The sequence below is a fragment of the Lepus europaeus genome, chromosome 7, assembly GCF_033115175.1.
Source record: "Lepus europaeus isolate LE1 chromosome 7, mLepTim1.pri, whole genome shotgun sequence".
NCBI classification, from domain to species: Eukaryota; Metazoa; Chordata; class Mammalia; order Lagomorpha; family Leporidae; genus Lepus; species Lepus europaeus.
This window is the reverse complement of record NC_084833.1, coordinates 54,645,402-54,668,606: the sequence shown is the minus strand read 5'-3', so window position 1 is coordinate 54,668,606 and position 23,205 is coordinate 54,645,402. Positions and strand designations below refer to the sequence as shown.

Sequence of the window (23,205 nt, the reverse complement as noted above, 5' to 3'; positions counted from 1 at the left end):
TGCAGCCTGTATCTGGACACGTGCCTGCTTGGGCCTGCGTCCTGGGGCCTGGAGTTGTGCCGACTGCACCGGCTCTCATACTGTTCGCTTCTGAGCTGGGGCCCCGCTGGGTGTTCCTGGGCCACCAGCTGCTCTGTGGCCATGGCATGGGCAAGAGTTGTGGTTCGAAATCAGAGCTGTTCCTTGGGGTATCCTGAGCTGGTCCAGGGGTTAATGTGCTCTCTGGACGGAAATAGCCTGGACACCTGAGCTATGCACAGTGCTCCATTCTCTGGCTCGTGGCCAGTCCACAAACATGGGCCCAGGTCTGCATGAACCAGGCCTGTGCTTGTCCCTCTGGGTAAGGGGAAAGTCTGCTCCTGGGTGCTGGCTGTGGCCTTACCCTCAAAGCCTGTCCTGTAGCTTTCAGAATTCTAGAACAGGCTGGGACGACCCCGAGGTGGCTGTCACAGGAGCAGCCGTGCTCTGCTCTGAGGGTAGCAGCTGTGGCAGGGCCGTGGCAGGTGAGGGGTCATGCCACCATGGGGTCCAGTGGGCAGGAGCCGAGACACTTGTGTTCTGTCCAGAGCTAAGACAGAAGGGCTCAGTGTGTTTGCTGCTTGGGAGTTGGGTAGCAGGTGTAGGCATTGTCTACTTTGGTTAAAGTCACATCAGGGACACCAATTGGGTTTTGATTCTGTGCCAAACTTGACCAATTGAGAATGCTAACACAAGGCTGTTCCCAAAGCATAGTGAAGGCAAGTGCTGAAATAAATTATTGATGTCTGCCGCGGGTTTGGAAATGGTCGGTGTTCGCTTAGGTCCCAGGGATTGGCCAGCCCTGTGTGGAGACTCTTGTCTTTGTTTAGACCTGATGGGTGGTGAAGGCAGGGGATGCCCTTGAATCTGGGGCCCCACCTCAGAAGTAAACAGTCTTAGAGCAGGAAACAGTGCCAGTGATCGCCTCTGGAACCCTGAAGTTCGGATCAGGTGCTTCCTGAATCGTCCGGCTGAGTCCCTCCTTTATCTGGTGACTCACAGGGGCAAGGACAGGCTGAGCCCCCTGTGCTGTGTCATTGGTGTGCTGGAGAACTTGGCCAGAAAGCCCAGAATGTGCTGAGTCACGCTGAGGCAGCCCAGCCAGGCAGTGTCCAGCTGAGCTAACAGACCTTGTGTGCATCTTCGGCTCCTCCCTGGGGTGGCTGAGCCCTGGCACTGCTGCGGGTTGTCTCCCTTCACTGATGCCCATGCGTCTGGTAGGAGTGGCAGAGGGAGGGTGGGAAGGACCCTGGGCAGTGAGTGATGTGGCTAACGACATGGGCTGGCTGGTACGATGCTCAGAGAGGCCCAGTGGATCAAATGTCTGGCTTGGCATGTCTTGGAGATGGCTGACCAGCTGTGGACAGCATTCCCTGGCCTGAGGTCAGCCACGTCCCCACTCCAGTACCGACAGAGTGCCCAGTCAGCCACTGCAGTAACCCAGAGTGTGGGCTGGCCTGTGAGGCTGCCGTCTCCCTCCCCAGGGACCTCGCGCAGGACCCCCTGGCTCATGGAAAGGAATTCAGGATGCCCACCTGTAGCTGCAGGCCATCCCTCGGCTTAGCCAGGGCTCCATTTCTTTAGAGCTGGTGGCTGTCCTGTGAATGGGGCACACTGAAAAGGGAGTGTTGAGATGCAGGAGCTAGGGAGGGGAGGGGACCACCTGCCATTAATGGGCCTCAGCCTAAGATTAAGGAAGAGTTTTGAGTAAGAGAATCTAATTGCAGTTTTTAAAAAGATTTATTTATTTATTTGAAGGTAGAGTTACAGAGGGGGCAGAAGCAGAGAGAGAGGTCTTCCATCCGCTGGTTTACTACCCAGATGGCCACAATAGCTGGAGCTGTGCCGATCTGAAGCCAGGATCCAGGAGCTTCTTCTGGGTCTCCCACGCAGGTGTAGGCCCAAGGACTTGGGCCATTCTCTGCTTTTCCAGGCCATAGCCGAGAGCTCGATTGGAAGAGGAGCAGCCGGCACTCGAACTGGCGCCCATATGGGATGCTGGCACTGCAGATGTTGGCTTTGCCTGCTATGCCATAGTGTATTTAAAACAATCTATTCCAGTTTCTGTGTGTAGGACACTGGATTGAGTCAGATTGTGGCAAGAGCAGTTGGGGGGGGGGGGGGAGAGGGGTCACTGTGAATTCCAGAGTAAGAGATGCAGGCTGGGACTCCTGTGGTGGCTGTGAGGTTGGAGAGGATGGTGTGGATTTGAGATCTGTTGGGAAGGTGGAATTGGGGGGCACTGACCAGTGGGCGAGAGGGGAAAATGGAAGGTTGAGGGTGGCTTCTGGGGAGTCAGGGTGTGGCACAATGGGTTAAGCCCCTGGTTGGGATGCCCATGTCCCTTGTTGGAGTGCCAGTTTGAGTCCCAGCTGCTCTACTTAGAATCTTGCTAATGCACACAGCAGGGCAGTGGAAAATGGCCCCCTTGGGTCCTGGCCATGCCTGTGGGAGACTCATATGGAGTTCCTGGCTTTGGACTGACCCAAGCCCAGCTGTTGGGAGCATTTGGAGGGTGAGCCAGTAGATGAAAGGTCTTCCTTTCTCTCGGAGTCCGTCTGCCGTTAGTCAGTTTTCAGTGTAAACAGCTGGGTATAGGACAGCATCTCCTGGGATGCAGAAACCTGGGAGACTCAGTCAGGGCCGGGGCTGGAGCATCCACTTGTGGATCCGTTCGGTTTGAACCGCTAGTGGGGAGATGTCGAGTAGGCAGTTTCGTGTACAATCCTGGAGCTTCAGGGGAATGCACAAATGTAGGCGTTGTTGACACAAAGAAGGTGGTTGAAAGCACAGGGAGATTAGATGGCCTTGGAGCTGTGGGTGGTGAGAGGACGAGGGGCCCAGGGCAGAGCTGAAGAAATGCTGGTGTGGGGAGGGCAGCGGTGAGGGTGAGCCAGCTGGGAGGCTGGGAAGGAGAGGCAGGCAGGGAGGGCACTCTTGGGCAGTACTTGGGAAAACTCCCACGAGGTATCTTGAGACCCTGCTGGGCTCCTCTCTGGGGCATTTTGCAAGGATCTGCCTTCCCATGGAGCGCTGGAAGTCCTAAGTGCCCTGTGCATTTCTGCAATTTAGGATTTGCTCTGAGACCCTGGGTGCTGGGTCCCACGACCCGAGGCTGCATGTTGGCTTCGGGCCGGCAGAGCTGCTGCCTCCTGGGGTTTGGGGAGGTGGAACGTGCTGTGGAAGATGAAAGTGGCTGCCTTCTTCACCTCTATGGCTGAGGGTCTGCTTTGAGAATGCTCTGGGGGGGCTCCTAGGGGTTGATGGGAAGAGTGGGGCGTTTATTTGGTGGGGGCCCCTTGGCTACAGGAGGATGTAGGTGTCATTGGAACAACTGGAACCTACCACACCTGCTCCCTTGTTCTGCCATTCGTTTGCTCATTCATTCATTCTCTAATACTTTGTACCAGGCTCTGGGATAGGCACTGAGATTCAGGTGCACCTGATGTGGTCAGACTAGTGGAGGAGTTTACAGAAGGGGACTGGGGCTGGTCAGGAGACGCGCAGCAGTGGGCATTGGGATGCGTCCATGAGCAAGGGAAGGAGCAGGCAGTTGTGCTTGGGGCGTCGGGACTGGCATCCAAGCAGAGGAGGGCGAAGGAAATGGGGCTGGGGAGAAGAGGGGAGGTGTCGCAGGCTGAGGAAGCACACAGGCCCAGGGACACAGTGTGGCACAGCTTGGGGCCTGGTGCACAGCATGGAGCCGCGGCAAGGTGGGAGTTCAAGCTTGCAGTAAACCTCAGATCCCAGGCTGAGGCCCTGGGCTTTGCTTGAGGAAGTTGGGGGTCATGGATCCTTTGGCCTGGTCCAGTCTCCACTTAGATCTCTTCATGCTGTTAGGATGTGGGTTGGCTACGAGACTGAAGGGAAGGAGACGGGGTCTAAGGTCTACAGGAGCCATGGGGCAGGGTCCAGTTGTTGGTGGGGCTGATGTGGCCCCTAAGGTGCCGAGGCCCTGGCTCCCCCGGGGCTCAGACAGAGGAGGTGGCCTGGCTCACGGGCTGGTGGGCGCTGCGTTCCAGGTGGACACGCACATCCACGCGGCGGCCTGCATGAACCAGAAGCACTTGCTGCGCTTCATCAAGCACACGTACCAGACGGAGCCCGACAGGACGGTGGCCGAGAAGCGAGGCCGGAAGATCACCCTGCGGCAGGTGTTCGACAGCCTGCACATGGACCCCTATGACCTCACTGTGGACTCGCTGGACGTGCACGCGGTGAGCGAGCCCTGCCCGCAGCAGACAGAGCTATGGCTGGGGTCTTGGCCCCAACAGCTCGGAGAGGCGGAGCCGCTCTTCCTGTGCTAGCCGTGGGGGCGGTGGGGGGAGAACGAGAGGGCCGGGAGCTGCCATGGGGCCAAGTGTGCGACATGGGGTCAGATGGGTGCGAGTTCTAATCCCACTTGTGCCACTTCGCAGTTGTATGCCATTAAGCTTATAAGATGGTGACAGCCATGTGCCCTGTTAACTCCACAAAGTTGTTAAAACACTAAATGGTGGTGCGACTGCTGTGGAAAACACCCTGGTGCTCCCTCAGAAAGTTAACGGGCGAATTACCGTGTGATCCAACAATTCCCTTCCCAGGAAACGTCCAAGAGCACTGAGGGCTGGGGCTTGAATGGGTACTGGCACACCCCTGTTCTCATGACATTATTCACCACAGCCAAAGCAACCCAAGTGTCCATCAGCAGGTGAATGGCATCGCCCTATAATGGGAGAGTGTTTAGCTTTAAGAAAGAACAGGAGTGGCTGGCAAAGTGGCACAGAGGGTTAAGTCACTGCTTGTCATGCCAGCATCCCATAAGGAGTGCCGGTACAACTTCCTGGCTGCTTCCAATCTAGCACTCCTGGCTCCTAGCTTTGGTCTGGCCCAGCCCTGGCCACTGCAGCCATCTGGGGAGTGAATAAATATGTTGAAGATCTCTTTCTCTCTATCACGTTGCCTTTCAAATACATACATACATAAATACATAAAATCTTTAAATAATAATAAAGCACAGCAGATATTTAATTGGTTACTCGACAGTCTAGCGCCCTCTGCTGGCCATGTTCCTAGTCGCGATACCTCAGTGCTCCACAGAGGGGCTCAGGACTCACACTGACCAAGTGGTGATACCCAGTCCTGGCCCTTGGGAATTTCCAGGATTTTATGCAAGAAGCAGCATAGAGGATGTGATGCATTGTGGCCACCTTGCTTTATGTGTGTGTGGGGGGCAGATTTGTGTGGTGACAGCAGCACAGTGTGCTGACCTGGCTGGTGGTCCCCTCCCCCAGGGCCGGCAGACGTTCCATCGCTTTGACAAGTTCAACTCCAAATACAACCCCGTGGGGGCCAGCGAGCTGCGGGACCTGTATTTGAAAACGGAAAACTACCTGGGGGGAGAGTACTTCGCTCGGATGGTCAAGGTGAGTGAGCCCCAGCCCCTCCCAGGCCCCCTCAGGCACCCCATGGCATCTGCCTGCAGAGCGTGGGGGGTCTGCGCAACCTCCTGTCCCCTTCCCCTCCTGTGCTCCCTGTCCTGAATGCAGGGAGGCCGGTACTGCACGTGCTGGCTGCAGGGAAGAGGAGGGGAGAGCATCCATCCCGGCAAAGCTCCCCGCATCCTGGCTCACTGCCCTGGCTCTCCGGCTGCAGCCTGACCTTGGCTGGGAGCAGGTTTGCTCCATGGCAAGATGCCTCTGCTAAGCTGGGCCTGGGTCTGCAGCATGGCAGTGCAGACTCGTGGCCTTCAGAGCCGTGGGGTGCAGCAAGTGCTCAGCGGGCAGCTGTGGAGACTTAGAATGGCCCTCCCAGCGGGGAGCAGATGGCTGAGGTGGCCCGAGGACCCAGCTGGGGCTAGGAGTCTCCTGTGTAGCTGGGCTGCTCTTGGGCTGAGCTGGGCTCTTCTTGGCGCTAGGAGGTGGCCCGGGAGCTGGAGGAGAGCAAGTACCAGTACTCAGAGCCGCGACTCTCCATCTACGGCCGCAGCCCGGAGGAGTGGCCCAACCTGGCCCGCTGGTTTATCCAGCACAAGGTCTACTCGCCCAACATGCGCTGGATCATCCAGGTGCCCCGGATCTAGTACGTGAGGGCGTGACCCCTGGGCCCCTGGGGGCGGGCTGCTGTGCCTGCACCGGGAGGGGTGGTTGGCAAAGATGTCCTCAGGGCACGGCCTTGGAGGAACTCCTTCCCCTACCTTCTCATTGAGGGCTGAGGCGCGTTGGTTTTGGGGTGAGCCATGGGAGGGGGCGGTGCCCTGGCGGTGGCCCATGTTGCTGGTATGTCGTCCTCCAGGTGCCTGGCCCGTGTGGTGCGGGGTGGGGGTGGGGACCTGAGCTGAGTACTGGGGAGTTTGGATCTCCGGAAATGTGAGGACTCATCTCTCGGACTCTGGGTCCCACTGCCCCTCCCCTGACAGGGCCCTGGTCCGAGCAAGTGCTCCCACAGGTGTGGGCAGGTGGCCAGGTCACAGCCGGCTGCCTGTGTTGCAGCCATGGCTGGGAGTGGGGGAGAAAGGCCTTGACTGAGGTGGCTCTGGGTACTTAACGGGGACACTGGCTGCCTGGGGGAGTGAGGAGCGTGCTCCCTCAGGCCACGGAGCCATTGGCTGCCTCCGGTAAGCCCGTCTTCACTGCCCCAGTGACATATTTAGGTCGAAGAAGCTGCTGCCGAACTTTGGGAAGATGCTGGAGAACATCTTCCTGCCCCTTTTCAAGGCCACGATCGACCCTCAAGATCACCGAGAGCTTCACCTCTTCCTGAAATACGTGAGTGTGGGTGGGCCGTGCGCGAGCGGGAGCCGGGTGTCCCCCGGCCACTCACGGGCTTCCCCTCTCAGGCCCCGCCCCCTTGTGCTAGCGCATGGGGTTGCAACTCGGATGCTGAGTTTATACACAAGGTGCCGCCCCCTCAGCTCCCCGCCAGCCAGGGAGGGCACGTCCCCACCTCCTCAGGGACAGTTGCTGGCGTTGGGGTGGGGGCTGGCCAGGCTGGCTCCTGCCCCAGCAGCCCCGCGCTGCAGCCGCATCCGGCGTTAGAAAATCAGGCGCTTCCACCGCCCTGCTGCACGTGGAAACAAAGATGATCCTGGTACCGCGCTGGGGTGAGCGTGGGCAGCCCCACCCGCGGTATTCCTCCTCCTGGTTGGCGAGTGACAGGAGAAGGGGAGAAGGAATCCCCAAGGGAGGCATGGAGGAGGGCAGTGCTCCCTGCAGCAAGAAGCCAGGTCTGGACCTGCAGAGTGATGGGAGGAATTCTAGCGGGGAAGGGGCAGGGAGGAGCCCAGAGGCGGCGGAGGTGGCAGTCTGCTTAGGGGCCTGCCTGGGAAGTGTTTGCACAGCCGGAGTTTCTGTTTGAGGCACACAGCATTTCGGCCGCAGTGTGGGGAATGGTCTGGAACAGGATGCAGCCATCGGTATGGGAGGAGGCGAGCTGCGAGTCGGGGGCTTGGCGCCTGCTCCAGCCGCGGGAGTGCGCACGACCTCAGGGTTGGCGCTGATGGAGCGTTTGCCGCTTGGCCTGGCGCCGCACCTCTGCACAGGCACCCCGCTGTTCTTGCAGGGTCACTCACAGCCTGCTGGGGTGCTCCCTCTCCACAGACCCTCTCCTTAATCCTCCTGGCAGCCCTGGCCGGCTGCCAGCTCCGATTCGCACACGCACAGGTTAAAGCGGAGCAATCAGCAAGCTAGGAGAGCGTCACTGGAATCCCATCCAGTCGCCCGACTCCAAGCAGGTGCCCTGAATCCCTGCCATGTGCTCTGTACCCCAGAGCAGTGAGGTGGGGGTGACTGCCAGCTTGCGGCCCTGGGTGGAGGTGGGCTTGGCGAGAAGGGGCTGTGTAGGCCCCACAGGACCTGGGCAGCCCGAGGGGAGCAGGAGGGAAGGGTCTGGGGGTCTCCCCCGGGCCTGGCTGTGTAGGAAGACAGTGCTATCCGAGTGATGGAGGAAGACCAGGCTTGGGGCGGAGGCAGGGGAGGAAACGTTGGGGCCTGGATGTGTTTTGTGCTTGCGGCATGCGTGGGAGGTCCTGGTGAGGCCTGTCCTGGGTGGGTAGAGCTCAGGATGGGAGCTGGCATTGTCCCCATGCCAGTGACATATGAGTGAGAGCACCCTTGAAGGTCCTTTCTGGCCCCCAGACCTGTCTGGGGTGGGGTGGGGGGGTCTGTGACAGGGAAGACTCTGGCCAAGACCCCTGTGGTGCTTGGCTCTCCTGGAAGCAGAGGGGCTGTAGACGCAGCTAGGGTCTGGCGCCTGGCCAGGAGCCCCAGTGTGGGTCAGTTGCAAGGCAAGGTGCAGCCTTTCTCCCTTCTGCTCGCTGGACAGAGCCTGTTCCCGAAGCCCTGCTGCTGCTGAGTAGGAGGGAGGCCCCCAGCAGCCCCACGTGCAGGCTGAGAGCCGTGTGCTAGGCAGGGGCGCTCTTGGCTGGGCCTTGACCTCCAGAAGTAGCCACAAGGCCTCTGGAGCCCAGCCCAGGGCCTCCAGTGTAGGGCCCTGCAGGCAGAGCAGGGTTTCCCGAGGTGCCTCGGGGCTGGCTCAGAAGCAGCTCCCAGTGGAGACTGGATGGCAGCCTGGCCTCCGGGGCCTTGGTGGGGCCCCACCACGGGCTCCTGGTCTGTGAGGTACCTGCAAGTGTCTCACAGCCATGCCTGGATGTGCACCAGGCCATCCTCCCGCTACAGCCCCAGAGGCCAGAGCTGGAGCCCGTATGAGCTCAGAGTCGGGGGTCTCTCCTGGTGACTTCTCACCCTGGGCCTGGTTTGCCCACGTGTCAGATGGAGCTTGCAGGGCTGCTCGGCCTGCAGCCCCAGCCCGTCTGTGTGACAGCTTCTGGCAGGGCCCGCTGTACAGCAGTGTGCTGCAGTGTTCCTTCCCCTCACAGCTTGTCTGTGTTGCTGACGGCCGTGGCCGCTGTCCCCTCAGTGCTGGCCACCTTGGCACAGCAGAGGGATGGGCAGAGGGTATGGTTGCTGGCCTGGCCTGAGTGTCCGCCACTGTCACAGGGGGCTTGGTACCGTCCAGCCTGGCCTTGGGGGCACCTTGGGAAGTCCTGGAGAGATAGACCGTGGCATTATACCCACTCCATGTCGCAGGCAGGGTGGGAACCTGGGAGGCCCCTGGCAGTTCAGCTGTGAGCCTGCGGAGTCTGGGCTCACTGCCTGCCTTGGCTTCGTGCTCAGGGCCTCTTCTCCCGCCCAGGTGACAGGGTTTGACAGCGTGGATGACGAGTCCAAGCACAGTGACCACATGTTCTCGGACAAGAGCCCCAGCCCAGACATCTGGACCAGCGAGCAGAACCCGCCCTACAGCTACTACCTGTACTACATGTACGCCAACATCATGGTGCTCAACAACCTCCGCAGGTGGGTGCGTGTGCACGAGTGTGTGCACCTGGGCCAACACACCTGTTCACGTGTCTCAAAACACAGATACTCGTCAGCAGTGTTCCCAAGGCAGGTGTCCATATGACAGCCGCCACACAAGCATGCCTGCCACAACACACGTGCCACACACACATTGACCTACGCACCCAGACACTCTAGTATATCTCCAGGTGTTCCTGTACTTCCCCAGGGCAGCAGGGAACATGGACACACCACACACACACACACACACACACCTGCTCACTTTCTTCTACACCATCTGTATTCACATAGGCATTTGTGATTTCAACACCTGGTGTCCTGCAGCCCTATAGGCACTGGGCACATAGCAGGGAGCAAAACACACTGAAGCCATGTGTGCCTTCACACGTGGTCTCACGTACACAGGCCCCCAGTACACATGTGGAGATGGGACACACGAGGGCAGCGGGACCCTGAGCTGTGCCCTGCCTATGGGTCTTGTGTCTCGCCTGCTCCTGTCGGGCCCGGGGGTCCCCTGGCTCAGCCAGTGTGAGTTTGTGAGTATGGAGGTTTTCTTGCCAGGGCCTGATTCAAAGCTGGATGGCCTGGTGCTGGGATTGGGCCGCCCCGTGCTGAGCTGCTGGAGATGGGGCGGCTTGTTCCAGCTTTGACACTCAGCACATTGGGCTCTGGGCCTTGGCTTGCCCATGTCTGTACCCAGGAGGTCTGACTGTGACTCCACGTAGCCCTTGCTGGCCTGGAGGGTAGGACAGGAGCAGGCAGAGGACACAGCAGGGTCTCGTCACCTCCATATCACCTGCTGGGGTGAGAGGCTCTAGGCTGGGGGGGTGGGTAATCTCGGGGTGGGGGTGAGAGGCTCTGGGCTGGGGGGGTGGGTAATCTCGGGGCGGGGGTGAGAGGCTCTGGGCTGGGGGGGTGGGTAATCTCGGGGCGGGGGTGAGAGGCTCTGGGCTGGGGGTGGGTAATCTCGGGGCGGGGGTGAGAGGCTCTGGGCTGGGGGGGGTGGGTAATCTCGGGGCGGGGGTGAGAGGCTCTGGGCTGGGGGTGGGGTGGGTAATCTCGGGGCGGGGGTGAGAGGCTCTGGGCTGGGGGGGGTGGGTAATCTCGGGGCGGGAGTGAGAGGCTCTGGGCTGGGGGTGGGTAGTCTCGGGGCGGGGGTGAGAGGCTCTGGGCTGGGGGGGTGGGTAATCTCGGGGCGGGGGTGAGAGGCTCTGGGCTGGGGGGGGTAATCTCGGGGCGGGGGTGAGAGGCTCTGGGCTGGGGGGGTGGGTAATCTCGGGGCAGGGGTGAGAGGCTCTGGGCTGGGGTGGGTAGTCTCCAGGGTGCCCCCTGGGCCGGAGGTGTGGGCGCGAGGCAGAGTGAGCCAGGGTGCCTTCCTGACCTGAGCTGCCGCCTCCCACAGGGAGCGAGGCCTGGGCACATTCCTGTTCCGGCCACACTGTGGCGAGGCCGGCTCCATCACGCACCTGGTGTCCGCCTTCCTCACTGCCGACAACATTTCCCACGGGCTGCTCCTCAAGAAGGTAACTGGGCCCACCCCATGCCCACTGCCCATCCTGGACTCCCGCCTGGCCCGGCCAGCCCCGCCCGGCTGGTGCTGCTGGAGGGCCGGGCTCTTTCCTGGGCTGTGGTCCTCTCGGTTCCGTTTTCAATTATGAAAACAAGATAATCAAGCCCATCACAATTTCGATGTTCAAAAACAGGGAAATAAAAATCCCGCATCGCTGGTCCTTTAATAGAAGCTTCCGTTAGCTTTCTCCCAGCTCCCATCTTTCATGCAGAGCCTGGTTTTAATGCGCTCATTGTCATAACAATAATAAAATCAGGGTGACAGCGACCACGGCGTTGCACTGCCTGCCTTGTCCCTGAGCGTTGTAGAGCGAGCGTCTCTGTGTGCAGCATAGTGTCCACACGCTTCCTTGTAATGGGGGTCAGATGAGCTGTCCGCCACTCAGGCTGTGAGGGACTCAGCCCGTCCCCGACACTGCGTCCGTCAGCCTCACTCGTGGGCACACTGCTCCCACGAACTCCACACGTTGTCTTCTCCCCATTTTGAGTCTCGTGCACAGGAACGCGGTGGCCCTCGTGGCGTTTCTGGGGGCCAGGTGCCCCGTCCTAAGAGCAGGCTATCCTGGCCGGGGCGGCCCCTTCCGGTCGCTCAGGGCCTGTGTCCTGGCAGCTGGAGTGGTGGCAGTCAAAGCAGCAGAGCCCCACCAGCGGGCGTCTCCTGGCCTGATTGGAGGAGGGAGCTGAAGCTGGGGCTTGGGGGTCAGTGACGCCTCGTGCCCAGAGCTGTGTGTGCCCCAGGCTTGGGTCAAGTGGGCGTGCTTCCCAGAGTGGGTGGGAGGGCGGTGGCCAGGGAGGGCCGCAGGTGATGTAGCAGGGAGAGGAGCACGGAGGGCGGGGCGGGGCGGGGGTCCTGGCTTCATTGAACTCGCTCGGGCTTGATGGCAGACCCTGTTGAGACCTCTGGTTTCTGCTGATGGCTGCCGCCGCCTCCTGCTGCACCCCCTTCCCCACCCTGGCCCCCGTGACGTGAACTCGGTGGTTCTTTCGCAGAGTCCGGTCCTGCAGTACCTCTACTACCTTGCCCAGATCCCCATCGCCATGTCGCCCCTCAGCAACAACAGTCTGTTCCTTGAGTACTCCAAGAACCCTCTGCGGGAGTTCCTGCACAAGGGGCTGCACGTTTCCCTGTCCACGGACGACCCCATGCAGTTCCACTACACGAAGGTGAGCACCCGTGGGCATCCACGGCTCCATCCTGGTTTTGGGGGGAGGGTGGGGGCCCAGTAGGGACAAGAGGGAAGCCACTGGTGAAGGGGAAAGGTTATTTCATCCAGGAGCCTTCTCTTTGGGGTCCTTGAACCCTTAAAGGCACAATTTCACTTCCTAGCCTTTCTCTAGTTTCTGTCCTTGACATTTACTATTCTGTGACCTTGAGTTCTGACCTGTTCATATTGTATTCCTCTCCATTTGCATAATGGGAAGAATTGCCTTTATCTGTACCTTACTGTGTGGATTCATCCAGACATTGAATTTAAGGGTCAAAACAGGATGTGTCTACAGCACGGATGGGACATATTAGCTACCTCCTTAATGACTGCTGTCCTTATTATTGTTAAGCTTTGGGTCTCCAAGGAAAAGGGACAAGGCAGGGAAGGGCTATGTCATGCATGGGGACCATGATGAGGGCACCTCCAGAGCAGCCCCTGGTTAGCAAAAATAGAGGCCAGTCTTTCAGTGCATCGATTCTCCAACCTCCCGGTCCTCGCCCCTTTAAGAATGGAGGCCCTGAGAGCGCATATAACCAACAGTTCTCTATCTGTGGATGCTTTTTGTGTTAGAAATGAGTGAAGAATCTTAAAATGTTTAGTTATCTCTGAAAATAAAAGAGCAATAAACCTAGTGAGGTGTTACATAAAGAGCAATTTTTATGAAAAATAGCGATGTTTTCCAAAACAAAATGAAAATACCGAGAATAGCATTGGTTTGCATGTTTGCAAATCTCTTTAATACCGTTCTTAATAGGAGACAGCTGGGCCCTCCTATCTGCTTCTGCATTCCATTTGTTGTTTCTGTCAAAGTCTGAAAATAATCTTGCCTCATAAAGATACATAGTTGGCCAGCGGCCCTTGGGCCCCACTTTGCTCTAAGAGACAGGCAGTGGGGTGTGTGGGGCGAGAGGTGATGGATGGTGGACCTCTCACATCCCAGAGTTAGTAAAGCAGAGCCACAGCCACGTTGGCGCCCTCTGGGGATGGTGTGCTCTCAACGGCTCCTCCTGCGATCGCTTCTCACTCGTGGTTTGGTACCTTGACCTTGACTTGGGCACAACCTGTAGAAAATAGTGTGTTAAGTACCAAGCCAAACTGGAGGGCAGGGACTGAGATAGCGCATGTGGCTCAAGGTGTCCTCCTGGGCGAGCAGCCTGCGTGCCCGGCTGTGGACAGTGTGCCGAGGTGTGTTACGTGACCTCTGCTGGCCACTGCACTCCAGAAAGGCCCGTCTGGAATGGAATGCGCACTGCAGTGGCGTGATCTAGCGCTAGTTAGCAAAGGGAAAGGAGATGGGCGCTGTCGGGCGTGTTTGGCTTTGCACCAGTGTGGTGTGATGACCTGGGTGTTCTCCCGTCTGATCTGTGTGCTTCGGGGGAGGGTCCAGGAAGCTCTGATGGAAGAATATGCCATCGCAGCTCAAGTGTGGAAGCTGAGCACGTGCGACCTGTGTGAGATCGCCAGGAACAGTGTGCTGCAGAGTGGCCTCTCACATCAGGTACGGTGTTGGGGTGTTGTTCTTCCTGCATGGGTGCTTGCTGGCCCTGGGGGTCTGTGAGCCACAAAACACAAACCCTCGGGAGCCTCCTGAACCTCTGTGGCGGCCCTGGCCCTTCTCTGACCTTTCCTTGATGTCACCTCTGGGCGGAGGTCTTCCCTGGTCGCCCACTCTAGAACGTGGGCCGTTGCTGGGCCGTTGCTATCTGTCCACTTAATCTGAGATCCTTCGTCACATTCGCTTGTTCTGATGTTGTAATAGGCATGTAGCCCTGGGTCTTCTGTCTCCACCTCTAGACTGTTAGACCAGTTTGAGGTTCAGCATTAATCCCTAGACTGTGCCCAGAATTGTCTCCCAGCCCAGGGGGCACACTCGGCGTGTCTTGAACAGTGGAGTAGAGTCTGGGTGAGATAAACCCTACCGATGGGCCCTCGGCAGCGGAAGGCTTTGCAAAGCTCTGTAGGGCACCAGCCTGGAGAACCGTGCCCTGGGCAAAGCCCCTGGTGCGGGAAGAGCCTGCGGCAGGCTGTGCTCCTGTTGATGGTGATGCTGAGAACAGCATCTGCGCGCGGAGTTAGTCCTCCTGGCAGATAGCACACCAAAGGGGCAGGTGGTCTCCCGGCCCCCGGCTTCTCCTCCCTTTGTGATCAGGAACGAGGGGAGTGGCTGAGCTGTCAGGGTGACACAGAGGAGCAGGGGGTGGGGTTGGGGCGCTGCTTGGTTGAGGATCTGCTTAGGGGACCTGGTGTGATGGGCTGTATCTCACATCGGGGACGCCTGTGTGGATACAGAAAGTCAACCCACAGCGGCATCTTCACTTGTGTTTCTCTCGGCCCGTAGGAAAAGCAAAAGTTTCTGGGACAAAATTATTACAAAGAAGGACCCGAAGGAAACGATATTCGGAAGACGAACGTGGCTCAGATCCGCATGGCATTCCGATATGAGACCTTGTGCAACGAGCTCAGCTTCCTGTCCGACGCCATGAAGTCGGAAGAGATCACGGCCCTGGCCAAGTAGGCCCGGCCCTCGGCCTGCGTCTTAACTCTGTGGTTCAGTTTCAGGTCTGCTGTGGCCAGCAGTGGTTGAGACACCGAATGAGGACTCTGCTCTCTGGGACTAGTGATGTTGGCTGCTGTGTCCACTTTGAGATCTGCCATGCCCACTCCTGATGCCATTTCTGGCTGAGATGGTGACTTCTTGGGGAAGTCTAGGAGCTGGGCACTTGCCTCTACTTGTTGCTAACTTTCCAAATAGTCCTCCTGAAACCCACCACTGCTTGAATGATTGGGCCCAGGGTTTTCCACAGGACACGGCCAAGTGATACACGGTCTGTGTGGTTTTCTGCCACGCTGTCCCCACTCCAGGCCCTGCAGGCTAATTGGAAGTTGTTCATTCCAGCCTCTGGCTGCCTTAAAGCCCATCTCAAAGCTCCCTTTCATAAAGGGGCTACTTGGAAAGAATTAAAAGAGAAGGTTCCCTTCTTAAACATTTGTGTTTTTTTAAATTTTTAAATTGTTTTGTTTCGTCTTGCTCCCTCATTTCCAGCTAGGAAGCCAAATGAATGCATTGAAACGGCCACTCCTGTTCTGTGCGGGGTGCTGGCTTCCTCCTGCACAAAGTGGGGGTTGCCTGGCCCAGTGGTTTGGAAAGGTGGTCTGTGAATCCCCGAGGGGCCCCTCCGGGCCCGGGGGGGGGGGGTGGGCTGTCAGAGCATCTCTGCTTTTACCAGCTTCACAGTGGGGCTGCAGCAGCAGCTTTTCATTTGAACTAGGGAACTCCGAAAAGCACGGCACTAGGTTACCTCTGAGCCGACTGGCTCTGATACCCTACCACTGTAGTCTAATTAGCATTTTACCAAGGAGGAGTTAGGGCCAGAGAAGTGAAATTTGCTTGAGGTAACACGGCTAGTAAGAAGGAAGACTATAATACAACTAGGTTTCCTTATTCCCAATCCAGTCCTCTACCATTCCATTAGGCTTTACAAATGTCAGATTTTAAAAAAAATTTAAATCACGGTAACAGGGTTTATCTCATTAAAAAGCAGCTTCTCCCTTGCCCAACATGCAGACTTCTTGAGAAGACAGATGGTCCCAGGGGCCAGGTAGAAAGCATTTAAGACTTATTCTGAATTTAAGCTTTATCAATGTATTCTTCATCTGTGTTACTAGTGCCTAGTATGTAGTAGGTGCTCAATAAATGTATACCAACTAACAATTTCCTTTTTTGGTAACTTTTTAAGGATATGTGCTCCTAGCTCCAAGCCACTCAAGGCCTTTGCATTTATTTCTGAGGGCAAATTCATACCACAGGAAGTCATTTGGATCATTACAAACTTAGGAGAAGCCTACTTTTGCCCGTGAACATTGTCTCACCCTGTGACTTTAGGATGCCTTTCTCCTCCACTGGTCCGTTTAGCACAGGGAAGTGTAAATGTAGTCTTTTTACAAGGCAAGGATGTCATCTCACAGTGGATTACAGAACTGAATGCAACCCGTATCTTAGGGACTCATTCTTTTTGAAAAGCCCCCATTTGTAAACAGTGGCTCTAACATAGCAAGTATTGTACAGTTTTTCATTGTCATTTTATCTGTAACAGGTTTTTTATTTTTTTTTATTTTTGACAGAGTGGACAGTGAGAGAGAGAGAGAGAGAGAGAGAGAGAGAGAGAGAGAAAGGTCTTCCTTTTGCCGTTGGTTCACCCTCCAATGGCCGCCGCGGTAGCGCGCTGCGGCCGGTGCACCGCACTGATCCGAGGTTTTTTTTTTTTTTTTTTTTTTTTTAAATTTAAATAAAGTCTTAGGACTGTGGCTCAACAATTTAAAACTAAAGCTAATGATGTTTAAAGCAGATGTTTAAGCCTTTGACAGGGCGTCACAGAAAGCCATGAGTAACTGCTCACGTCTCTTACTATGGCTCAGACATGGACGACCACCACTAGAAACTCCAGGACTCAAACTGAAGCTCGCTGCTCCCAGGAGGTAAAGCTTCACTGTTTCTCTAACCACTGCTCTGTTAATCTGCAAAGCCGCACGTGTTCATCCCCTTCTGTGGCCCTTGCTGTAGTCTGTGAGCCAGCACGTGCTGGATCGCACCTGTGCTGCAAGCTTTGCAGGCATCTTCGTCCACAGCTCTGGGCACTTGTATTCTGTCATCCCACTGAATTGGCCTTTTGGCGGTGAGTCACTTCAAGGCAATTTGTATACTGGCCTACTTTTCTAAAGGGACGGTTTTTCTAAGGGATAATATCCCTTACCTAAAGGATCAAGTTCATGTGTAACTTCACCTTGTATCTTTGAAATGCTGTTCCTCACTGCTCTTTCCCTTGTGAATGCTAATCCCAGCTCCTGGGTTGGCAGTTCTCAAGGCCCCCTTGGGCCCTTTCCCTTGGCTCAAAGCAGGGTTCAAGCACATCCTCTTCTCTCTTCAGGTGCTCCTGAGTGCTGTGTTGTGGAAAGAGCATTCCTTTCTCTCTGGGTCTGCAGACACAAAGGAAGGTGGTATGTTGGCAGTATGCCTAAATACTCCCTACCTGAACTCTGTTTTAACTCCAGTAAGAGAACACGAATCATACAAATAGTTCCTAGAAAATTTCTGCACCTCCAACCTCTAAAGAAATGTCTTATTTGTAACTTGGAAGATGACCGAGAGCAAGACTAGAATATAAACAGCTGCAAGATTATCAAAACCTCTGAGGAGGCTTTTCTGTCTTGATACCACAATGCCTATTTTCCCATAGTATGATGATGATATGCATCAGTAAATGTAACTATAAACTGCCAACTTTCTCTTTTGTCTTTCCTCTTCTCAGTTCTAAGATGCCTCTCTAATCACACTGATGTATCTTAGGTAGTTTGATTTCTGCCTTGTAAAATTTCTCAGGGGTGGAGTATTTTACTGACTATTTTTACTGTCCAATAGGGTAAAAAGACATGAAAACAAGAGTCTGCTGTTAGCTACTTATATTACCAGGTTTGCCATCATAAATGTGGGTGATCAACTGATTTCTCTAATCTCCAAGTAGTTTTCTAATTCCTAGATGAAGTAAGCTTAAGAAAAAAATTGAAAATGCAAATTGAAATGCCTTTTAATGAACCCAACTTTCCCGATGTTAAAAAATTGCTGAACCAAAAGATATTTTCAAGCAACTTAATTATCTGAATAGATATTAAATATAGGGAATCACATACAATTTGAAATGAATTTTACATAGCACACATAAACATCACAACTCCCCAGAGCACAATATAAAATAGTCCTCTAAGGATTATAAACATTTAGTATGTAAGAATGTGAAATTACATGGTAAGAAAAAAAATCTTCAATTAGCTAAAATCTACTTGCTAAAGATTAGTTATTGCACAATTTATCAGTTTGTCCTAAGAATAAAACCAAACTAATATTCTCAACCTCTAAATTCAGTACATAACAAACTCATTTTCCCAAGCTACAGTTTTGCAGCATTATACTACAAGTAAACTCTTTACTATTGAGTTAGGAAAAAAAACTTTATCACCTATAAAACGAATTCCTTAGATTTCATGAGACTATTTCACAAATCCTAGAAGGCACACATTATATCTCCTATCATAGTAAGTGCATTTAAATACTTCAGATTTTAAAAAGACAAAGCTTTACAGAATACAAAGAGTGCACATTTCATCCATGAAACAAATTTACAACTTTCACCATTAGTTATTACAGTAGAACCTGCCCAATATTCACATCTAAGAATTACCACCCAGTTTAATGGAGTGAGAGAGAACTGTGCTCATTTCTTTGATAAGGCTAAGAAAAACACTTTTATTTCACAGTAGATCAGTTAGTATCTTGGAGTTCATATTGTAAAGTGAAGAAGGCCGGGCAAGATCAAGTCACTTGTCAATTCCTTGACAGATGAATGATTCTGAGGGATAAAATCCTTTGCTGTATCTGGAAAGATCCAAAAACCTGTAAAGGAACTTTGTGCATTTTCAAGAGCATTTTCAAGTTAGGTGATCTGAATTAAACTCAGCAGGTCTATTTCCAAATGATAACTGAAGATCCTAGAGCTAGAAAAGGTCTCAGAGGATCCTCTCTCCCAAGGTTTCCAAATTACCTTCCACACAGCCAACAAGTGCATTGTTAGGTTGGTATGACATCAATATCCATAGTGAGCACTTAACCATTTGGTGCTTAGCGGTCTTCATCATGAATGTTATGGGTTAATCTTCACTATTTCGGGAGCAAAACTAAGCTACCTTTATACAGATATTTTTCTTTGAAATGGGTTTTATTTGCAGACCTATTAAAAGTCTAGCATTTAAAAACTCATAAGCAGTGATTTAAACTGTATCCCTGGGTATTTAGGAAAATAATATTTGTAAGTTATCAGCAGGAGGTCAGGGAAGTTACATGGAAAGTTAAAAGGAGATGTCAGTCCCTAGTTTTATTATATACTTAAACGCTGATGTTAAGAATTTCACTTAATAGACAAAAATTTTTAAAAATGGTTGATGTGCTACTGCAGATGATATATATTTTTTTCAGAGACTTTCAAAGTAGTACAGTGAAACAGTAATAAAGCCACATTTGTAATTTTCAGAGGTGTTTTATAGTATATGGTAAAAGAAAAGCCTCACTTATTTTCTCCTCTCAATCTATGAAATTTGAGGACTAGGAAAACTCAAACACACCTTCAAATTGAGAAAATACAAGTGCCACAAACCAATATTGTGAATGACTTTGAATGTAAAACTTAATGTTTGTGATGAGGGAAAATTTCCTTGTGAAACTCCACAATGTGTGAGCATCCTCAGAAGCCACTGAGAATGGTGGCCCAGCTGTAGGGACACTCCCAGAGCAGCGAGGAGCTTACAAGGCAGTCCTGCCCGGCTCGACTGTACTCGCCCCGTTCACACCACAGGGCAAAAACCACCATCACCACCTTTTGAAGTGAAAATAGGTAGCTCCAAAACACACTGCTGAAGCCATGAGTTAACTGAATAGATCATTCAAGTAAAAATGAGTGAAGTAATAATTAACCACAAGGGGGCATACGTACTCCTTAGAGTCCAGCAGAAAGATAAAATTTTAAGTAACACGTACTTTGTTGTGGTCCATTTTGTTATTTAACATTTTCTCATAAAAATTTTAATTCCAAGGTTTATTTTAAACCTAAAAATTCCAGAATACTCTTGCCCTGAAAGAGTGTGTTCAAAGCCCCTGGAAATACTGCTATTACTTGCTAGCAGAGGATTCAAGAGCAATTCGTTCTAATACACTTTAGAACAAATAAATAGGGAAATAGGGCCTAAAACAGTAATAAATTTTAGCTTGAATAATGGAAGACATGGAGCGTTTATAAAAAACATGGGACATATTGTGAGAATAGCAAAAATAAGAAGGTGGGGAAATGTATTTTGCTGTATCTGTGTCACAATAGTCTTCCTCCACGACCAAAGCAGGTGTAGCCCACAACGGCAGCGGCAGATCTTCTCCCCAGGTCATGGCCGATGGGGCTGGCCGGCCTCATCAGCCATGTTTAGTATGTAGTTAGCCATGTCATCTTCAGTAGGTGCGTCTGATACTACCCAAGACTCATTTGCTCCAGTCATCTGCAGGCGACAGATAGGGCAATTCCTGTGTCGGTCACTCCTATTGGAGATGTCAAAACAAGAAGAGTTGGTTTTCTTCTTTTTAAGAACAGGGCTTTGTTTGAACATTAAAACATCACATGGTTTTTAAAGTCAATAGCATAAAAGTATACAGTGAAAAATCTCTCCCTGCAGTCCCCAGCTCAGTTCTCTTCCCCAGGGGCAACTGCTGTTACCAGTTTCTTATTCTCACAGGTTCTTCATGAGATAGCCTCAGTATGATCGAGCCTGTATGTATATGGGTACCACGTATCTCTGCTCTTTCTGCTTGTCTTTTGCAGCACACATTAGAGCTGTTTATTCTTTAGCTGCTTATGCTATAGTTTATTTAACTAGTCTCCTGTAGAAAGATGTTTAGTTTTTTCATCTGTCTTTTGCTACTGCAAGCAATGCTGTAATTCATATTCCTACACCCAAATAGGCACAGATTTCCTGTGCAGTCAAAATGCCTTATGAGTCCTAAAAGGAAATTATCTCTTACCAATGGAGATTTAGTGAAAGTGTAAAGTGAAAACGTTTGTTCGTGATCTTTTACTGGGAGCCGTTATTGTAGGGAAAACTTCTTGGCAACAGGAAGGGAATATCGCACTAGGAAAGGGATTATGATTTTCCTAAGTAACATCTACATGACTCTCAAGACCATTACTCTGATGAAAGGTCTTCTGATTCATAGGCAACAAGATTTGAGAAAATTGTAAATATGGAGCATTTGAAATAAGAGATGGACAATTCTATGCAGGGTAACTTTTCTGATAGGCTAAGAGCACACATACATGGATCACTTAAATAAGAATGTTTTCTAAAGGGATTTTTTTTGTCAAATATTTTGGACCTTTCAAAAATAATATAATAGCCAGGAACTCATTATGTAGGGAAAAATGATTTTCTCCCCTTCATCTCTCAGTAAAATATAGGACTAAAAAATAGAATTATGTCAACTGCTCTTTGGCTTTTGTGCAAAAATTTAGAAATCTGTTCCAGAAACTAAATTGGAAAGCTAGAGCTGGCATATACTACTCAGGTTGATTTCTGGCTCCCGAGAGAGATTTTACAAGATAATTATGTGTGCTCTCTGCACATAACGTCACAATTTAAAAATAGTTAAGCTCTGCTTCCGGCCAACAGGAACCAGATTTATCTTCCCACTTAAAACAACTAAAACCTGGGACAAAAATATATGAAAATCATGGTGAGAGATAATGTTTCAAATAAAGCCCTGGATATCAAGCAACAAAGACAGCAATGGTTGCTGAGAGACAGGAAGCAAAGAAGGCGGTACCTACAATTGCTCCAGCTTACTTGTCTTGAGAGTTTCTAGACCCCAAAGCAAGAAGGAGGAACCTAGCTGGAGCCTGGCCAACTCCCTGAATTGAAGGGACAGAGCTGAGAATCTCGGGGGGCCAAGGCAAGCACTGGCATGGGGAGAACTCCTGCTTTCTATGTCCTGCTGCACAGAACCAGCAGAGTCCTGATCAGGGTGTGCTTGTGAGGGAACCACACTCAAGGGCTGGAAGGAATAGTAGCTAAAGCTCATATAGGGCCTGGGATACTGTTCCCACCTGTCAGACTGGAAAGCCTCATAATTCTTGGGCACGGAGTAGAGTACTCTGAAGGGCATAACTGGATCTAAGTTAAACACCGCTCGGGTCCTGCCTAACAAATCGTAAAAGCAAGACCCAAAAGGATCAAACTGTTTCCAAGTAACTTAACTATATTCCAGAACAAGGCTCAAGAATATTTATAGAAATACAAAAACAGCCAGGACCTAAAAAGGTAAAATTCACGACGTCTGGCATCTATTCAAGAACTACCAGGCATGCAAAGCAGCAGCAGAAAAACATAACCCGCAATGAGGAAAAAATCAGAACCCAGAACTGACACAGGTTATCGGAATGAGAAGTTATGAAAACTAAAAGTTACAAGTATATTTCATTTTCTTTTTAAAAAAATTTTTTTTATTTGAAAGACTAAGAGCGAACGAGAAAAACCTTCCATTTGCTGATTCACTCTCCAAATAGCTACAATAGCCAGATCTAGGTCAGGCTAAGACCAGGAGGCAGGAACTCCAGCCTGGCCTCTCACATGGGCAATAGGGGCCCAAGTACTTGAGCCATCATCCTCTGCTTTCTTAGATGTGTTAGCAGGAAGCGGGTTCAGAAGTGGAGCAGCCAGGACTCAAAACTGGCATTCTGATACCAGAAGCTGGCACTGCAAGTGTCAACTTAACCTGTTATGTCACAATACTGTTCTCATGAATGTATTTTATACATTCAAAAAACTAGAGGAAAGAACACTAAGAGACACAGGGGTCCAGCACTGTGGAGCAATTGGTTAAAGCCCTGACCTGTAGCACAGGCATCCCATATGGGTGCCGAGTTGAGTCCCAGCTACTCCACTTCTGATCCAGCTCCCTGCTGATGCACCTGGGAAAGCAGCAGAGGACAGCCCAAGTCCTTGGGTCCCTGCACCCATGTGGAAAACCCAGAAGCGGCTCCTGGCTTCTTGGCTTCAGATTGGCTCAGCTCCAGCCATTGTGATCATTTGGGGAGTGGACCAGTGGATGGAAGACCTCTTTGTCTCTACCTCTCTGTGTAACTCTTCCAAATAGACAATTAAAAAAAAAAATACAGAAAATATGTCAAACTTCTAGAAATGAGAAGTAACATCTGAAGTTAAAGATATACTGGATGGGATTAATGGCAGATTAGACAATGCAGGAAAAAAGATGAGTGAAAAGACACAGCGGCAGTAACTACCCAAAACTAAAACCCAGAGAAAGACTCAGAAGAGGAGTAGAACCATATGGGCAAGGTGGAGGGACTTCAAGTGGTCTACTGGTCGGTAACTGAGAGCATAGATGATGGGATAAGATGACGATAGAAAGTATTTGTGAAAAGAATAGCTGGAAAACTGGTTATAAACCACAAACCCAAGAAGTT

At 52.3% G+C, this 23,205-nt stretch overlaps 2 protein-coding genes across 9 annotated transcripts in view; one reads left to right on the top strand and one right to left on the bottom strand.

Moving 5' to 3' along the window:
* The window catches only part of AMPD3 (adenosine monophosphate deaminase 3), a 52,227-nt gene extending 37,089 nt beyond the window's left edge, over positions 1–15,138 (top strand). For all 7 annotated transcript variants that reach the window (XM_062196502.1, XM_062196506.1, XM_062196504.1 and 4 more), the window contains 9 exons: positions 4,041–4,235; positions 5,292–5,423; positions 5,915–6,078; positions 6,638–6,764; positions 9,193–9,356; positions 10,762–10,882; positions 11,919–12,092; positions 13,524–13,634; positions 14,475–15,138. In XM_062196502.1, coding sequence (XP_062052486.1) covers positions 4,041–4,235; positions 5,292–5,423; positions 5,915–6,078; positions 6,638–6,764; positions 9,193–9,356; positions 10,762–10,882; positions 11,919–12,092; positions 13,524–13,634; positions 14,475–14,651 — 1,365 coding nt within the window. In that variant the 3' untranslated portion in view covers positions 14,652–15,138. The remainder of the gene's footprint in view (positions 1–4,040; positions 4,236–5,291; positions 5,424–5,914; positions 6,079–6,637; positions 6,765–9,192; positions 9,357–10,761; positions 10,883–11,918; positions 12,093–13,523; positions 13,635–14,474) is intronic.
* A 1,714-nt stretch (positions 15,139–16,852) lies between these two features.
* Positions 16,853–23,205, bottom strand: part of RNF141 (ring finger protein 141) — a 36,588-nt gene continuing 30,235 nt past the window's right edge. For both annotated transcript variants that reach the window (XM_062196510.1, XM_062196509.1), the window contains exon 6: positions 16,853–20,267. In XM_062196510.1, coding sequence (XP_062052494.1) covers positions 20,117–20,267 — 151 coding nt within the window. In that variant the 3' untranslated portion in view covers positions 16,853–20,116. The remainder of the gene's footprint in view (positions 20,268–23,205) is intronic.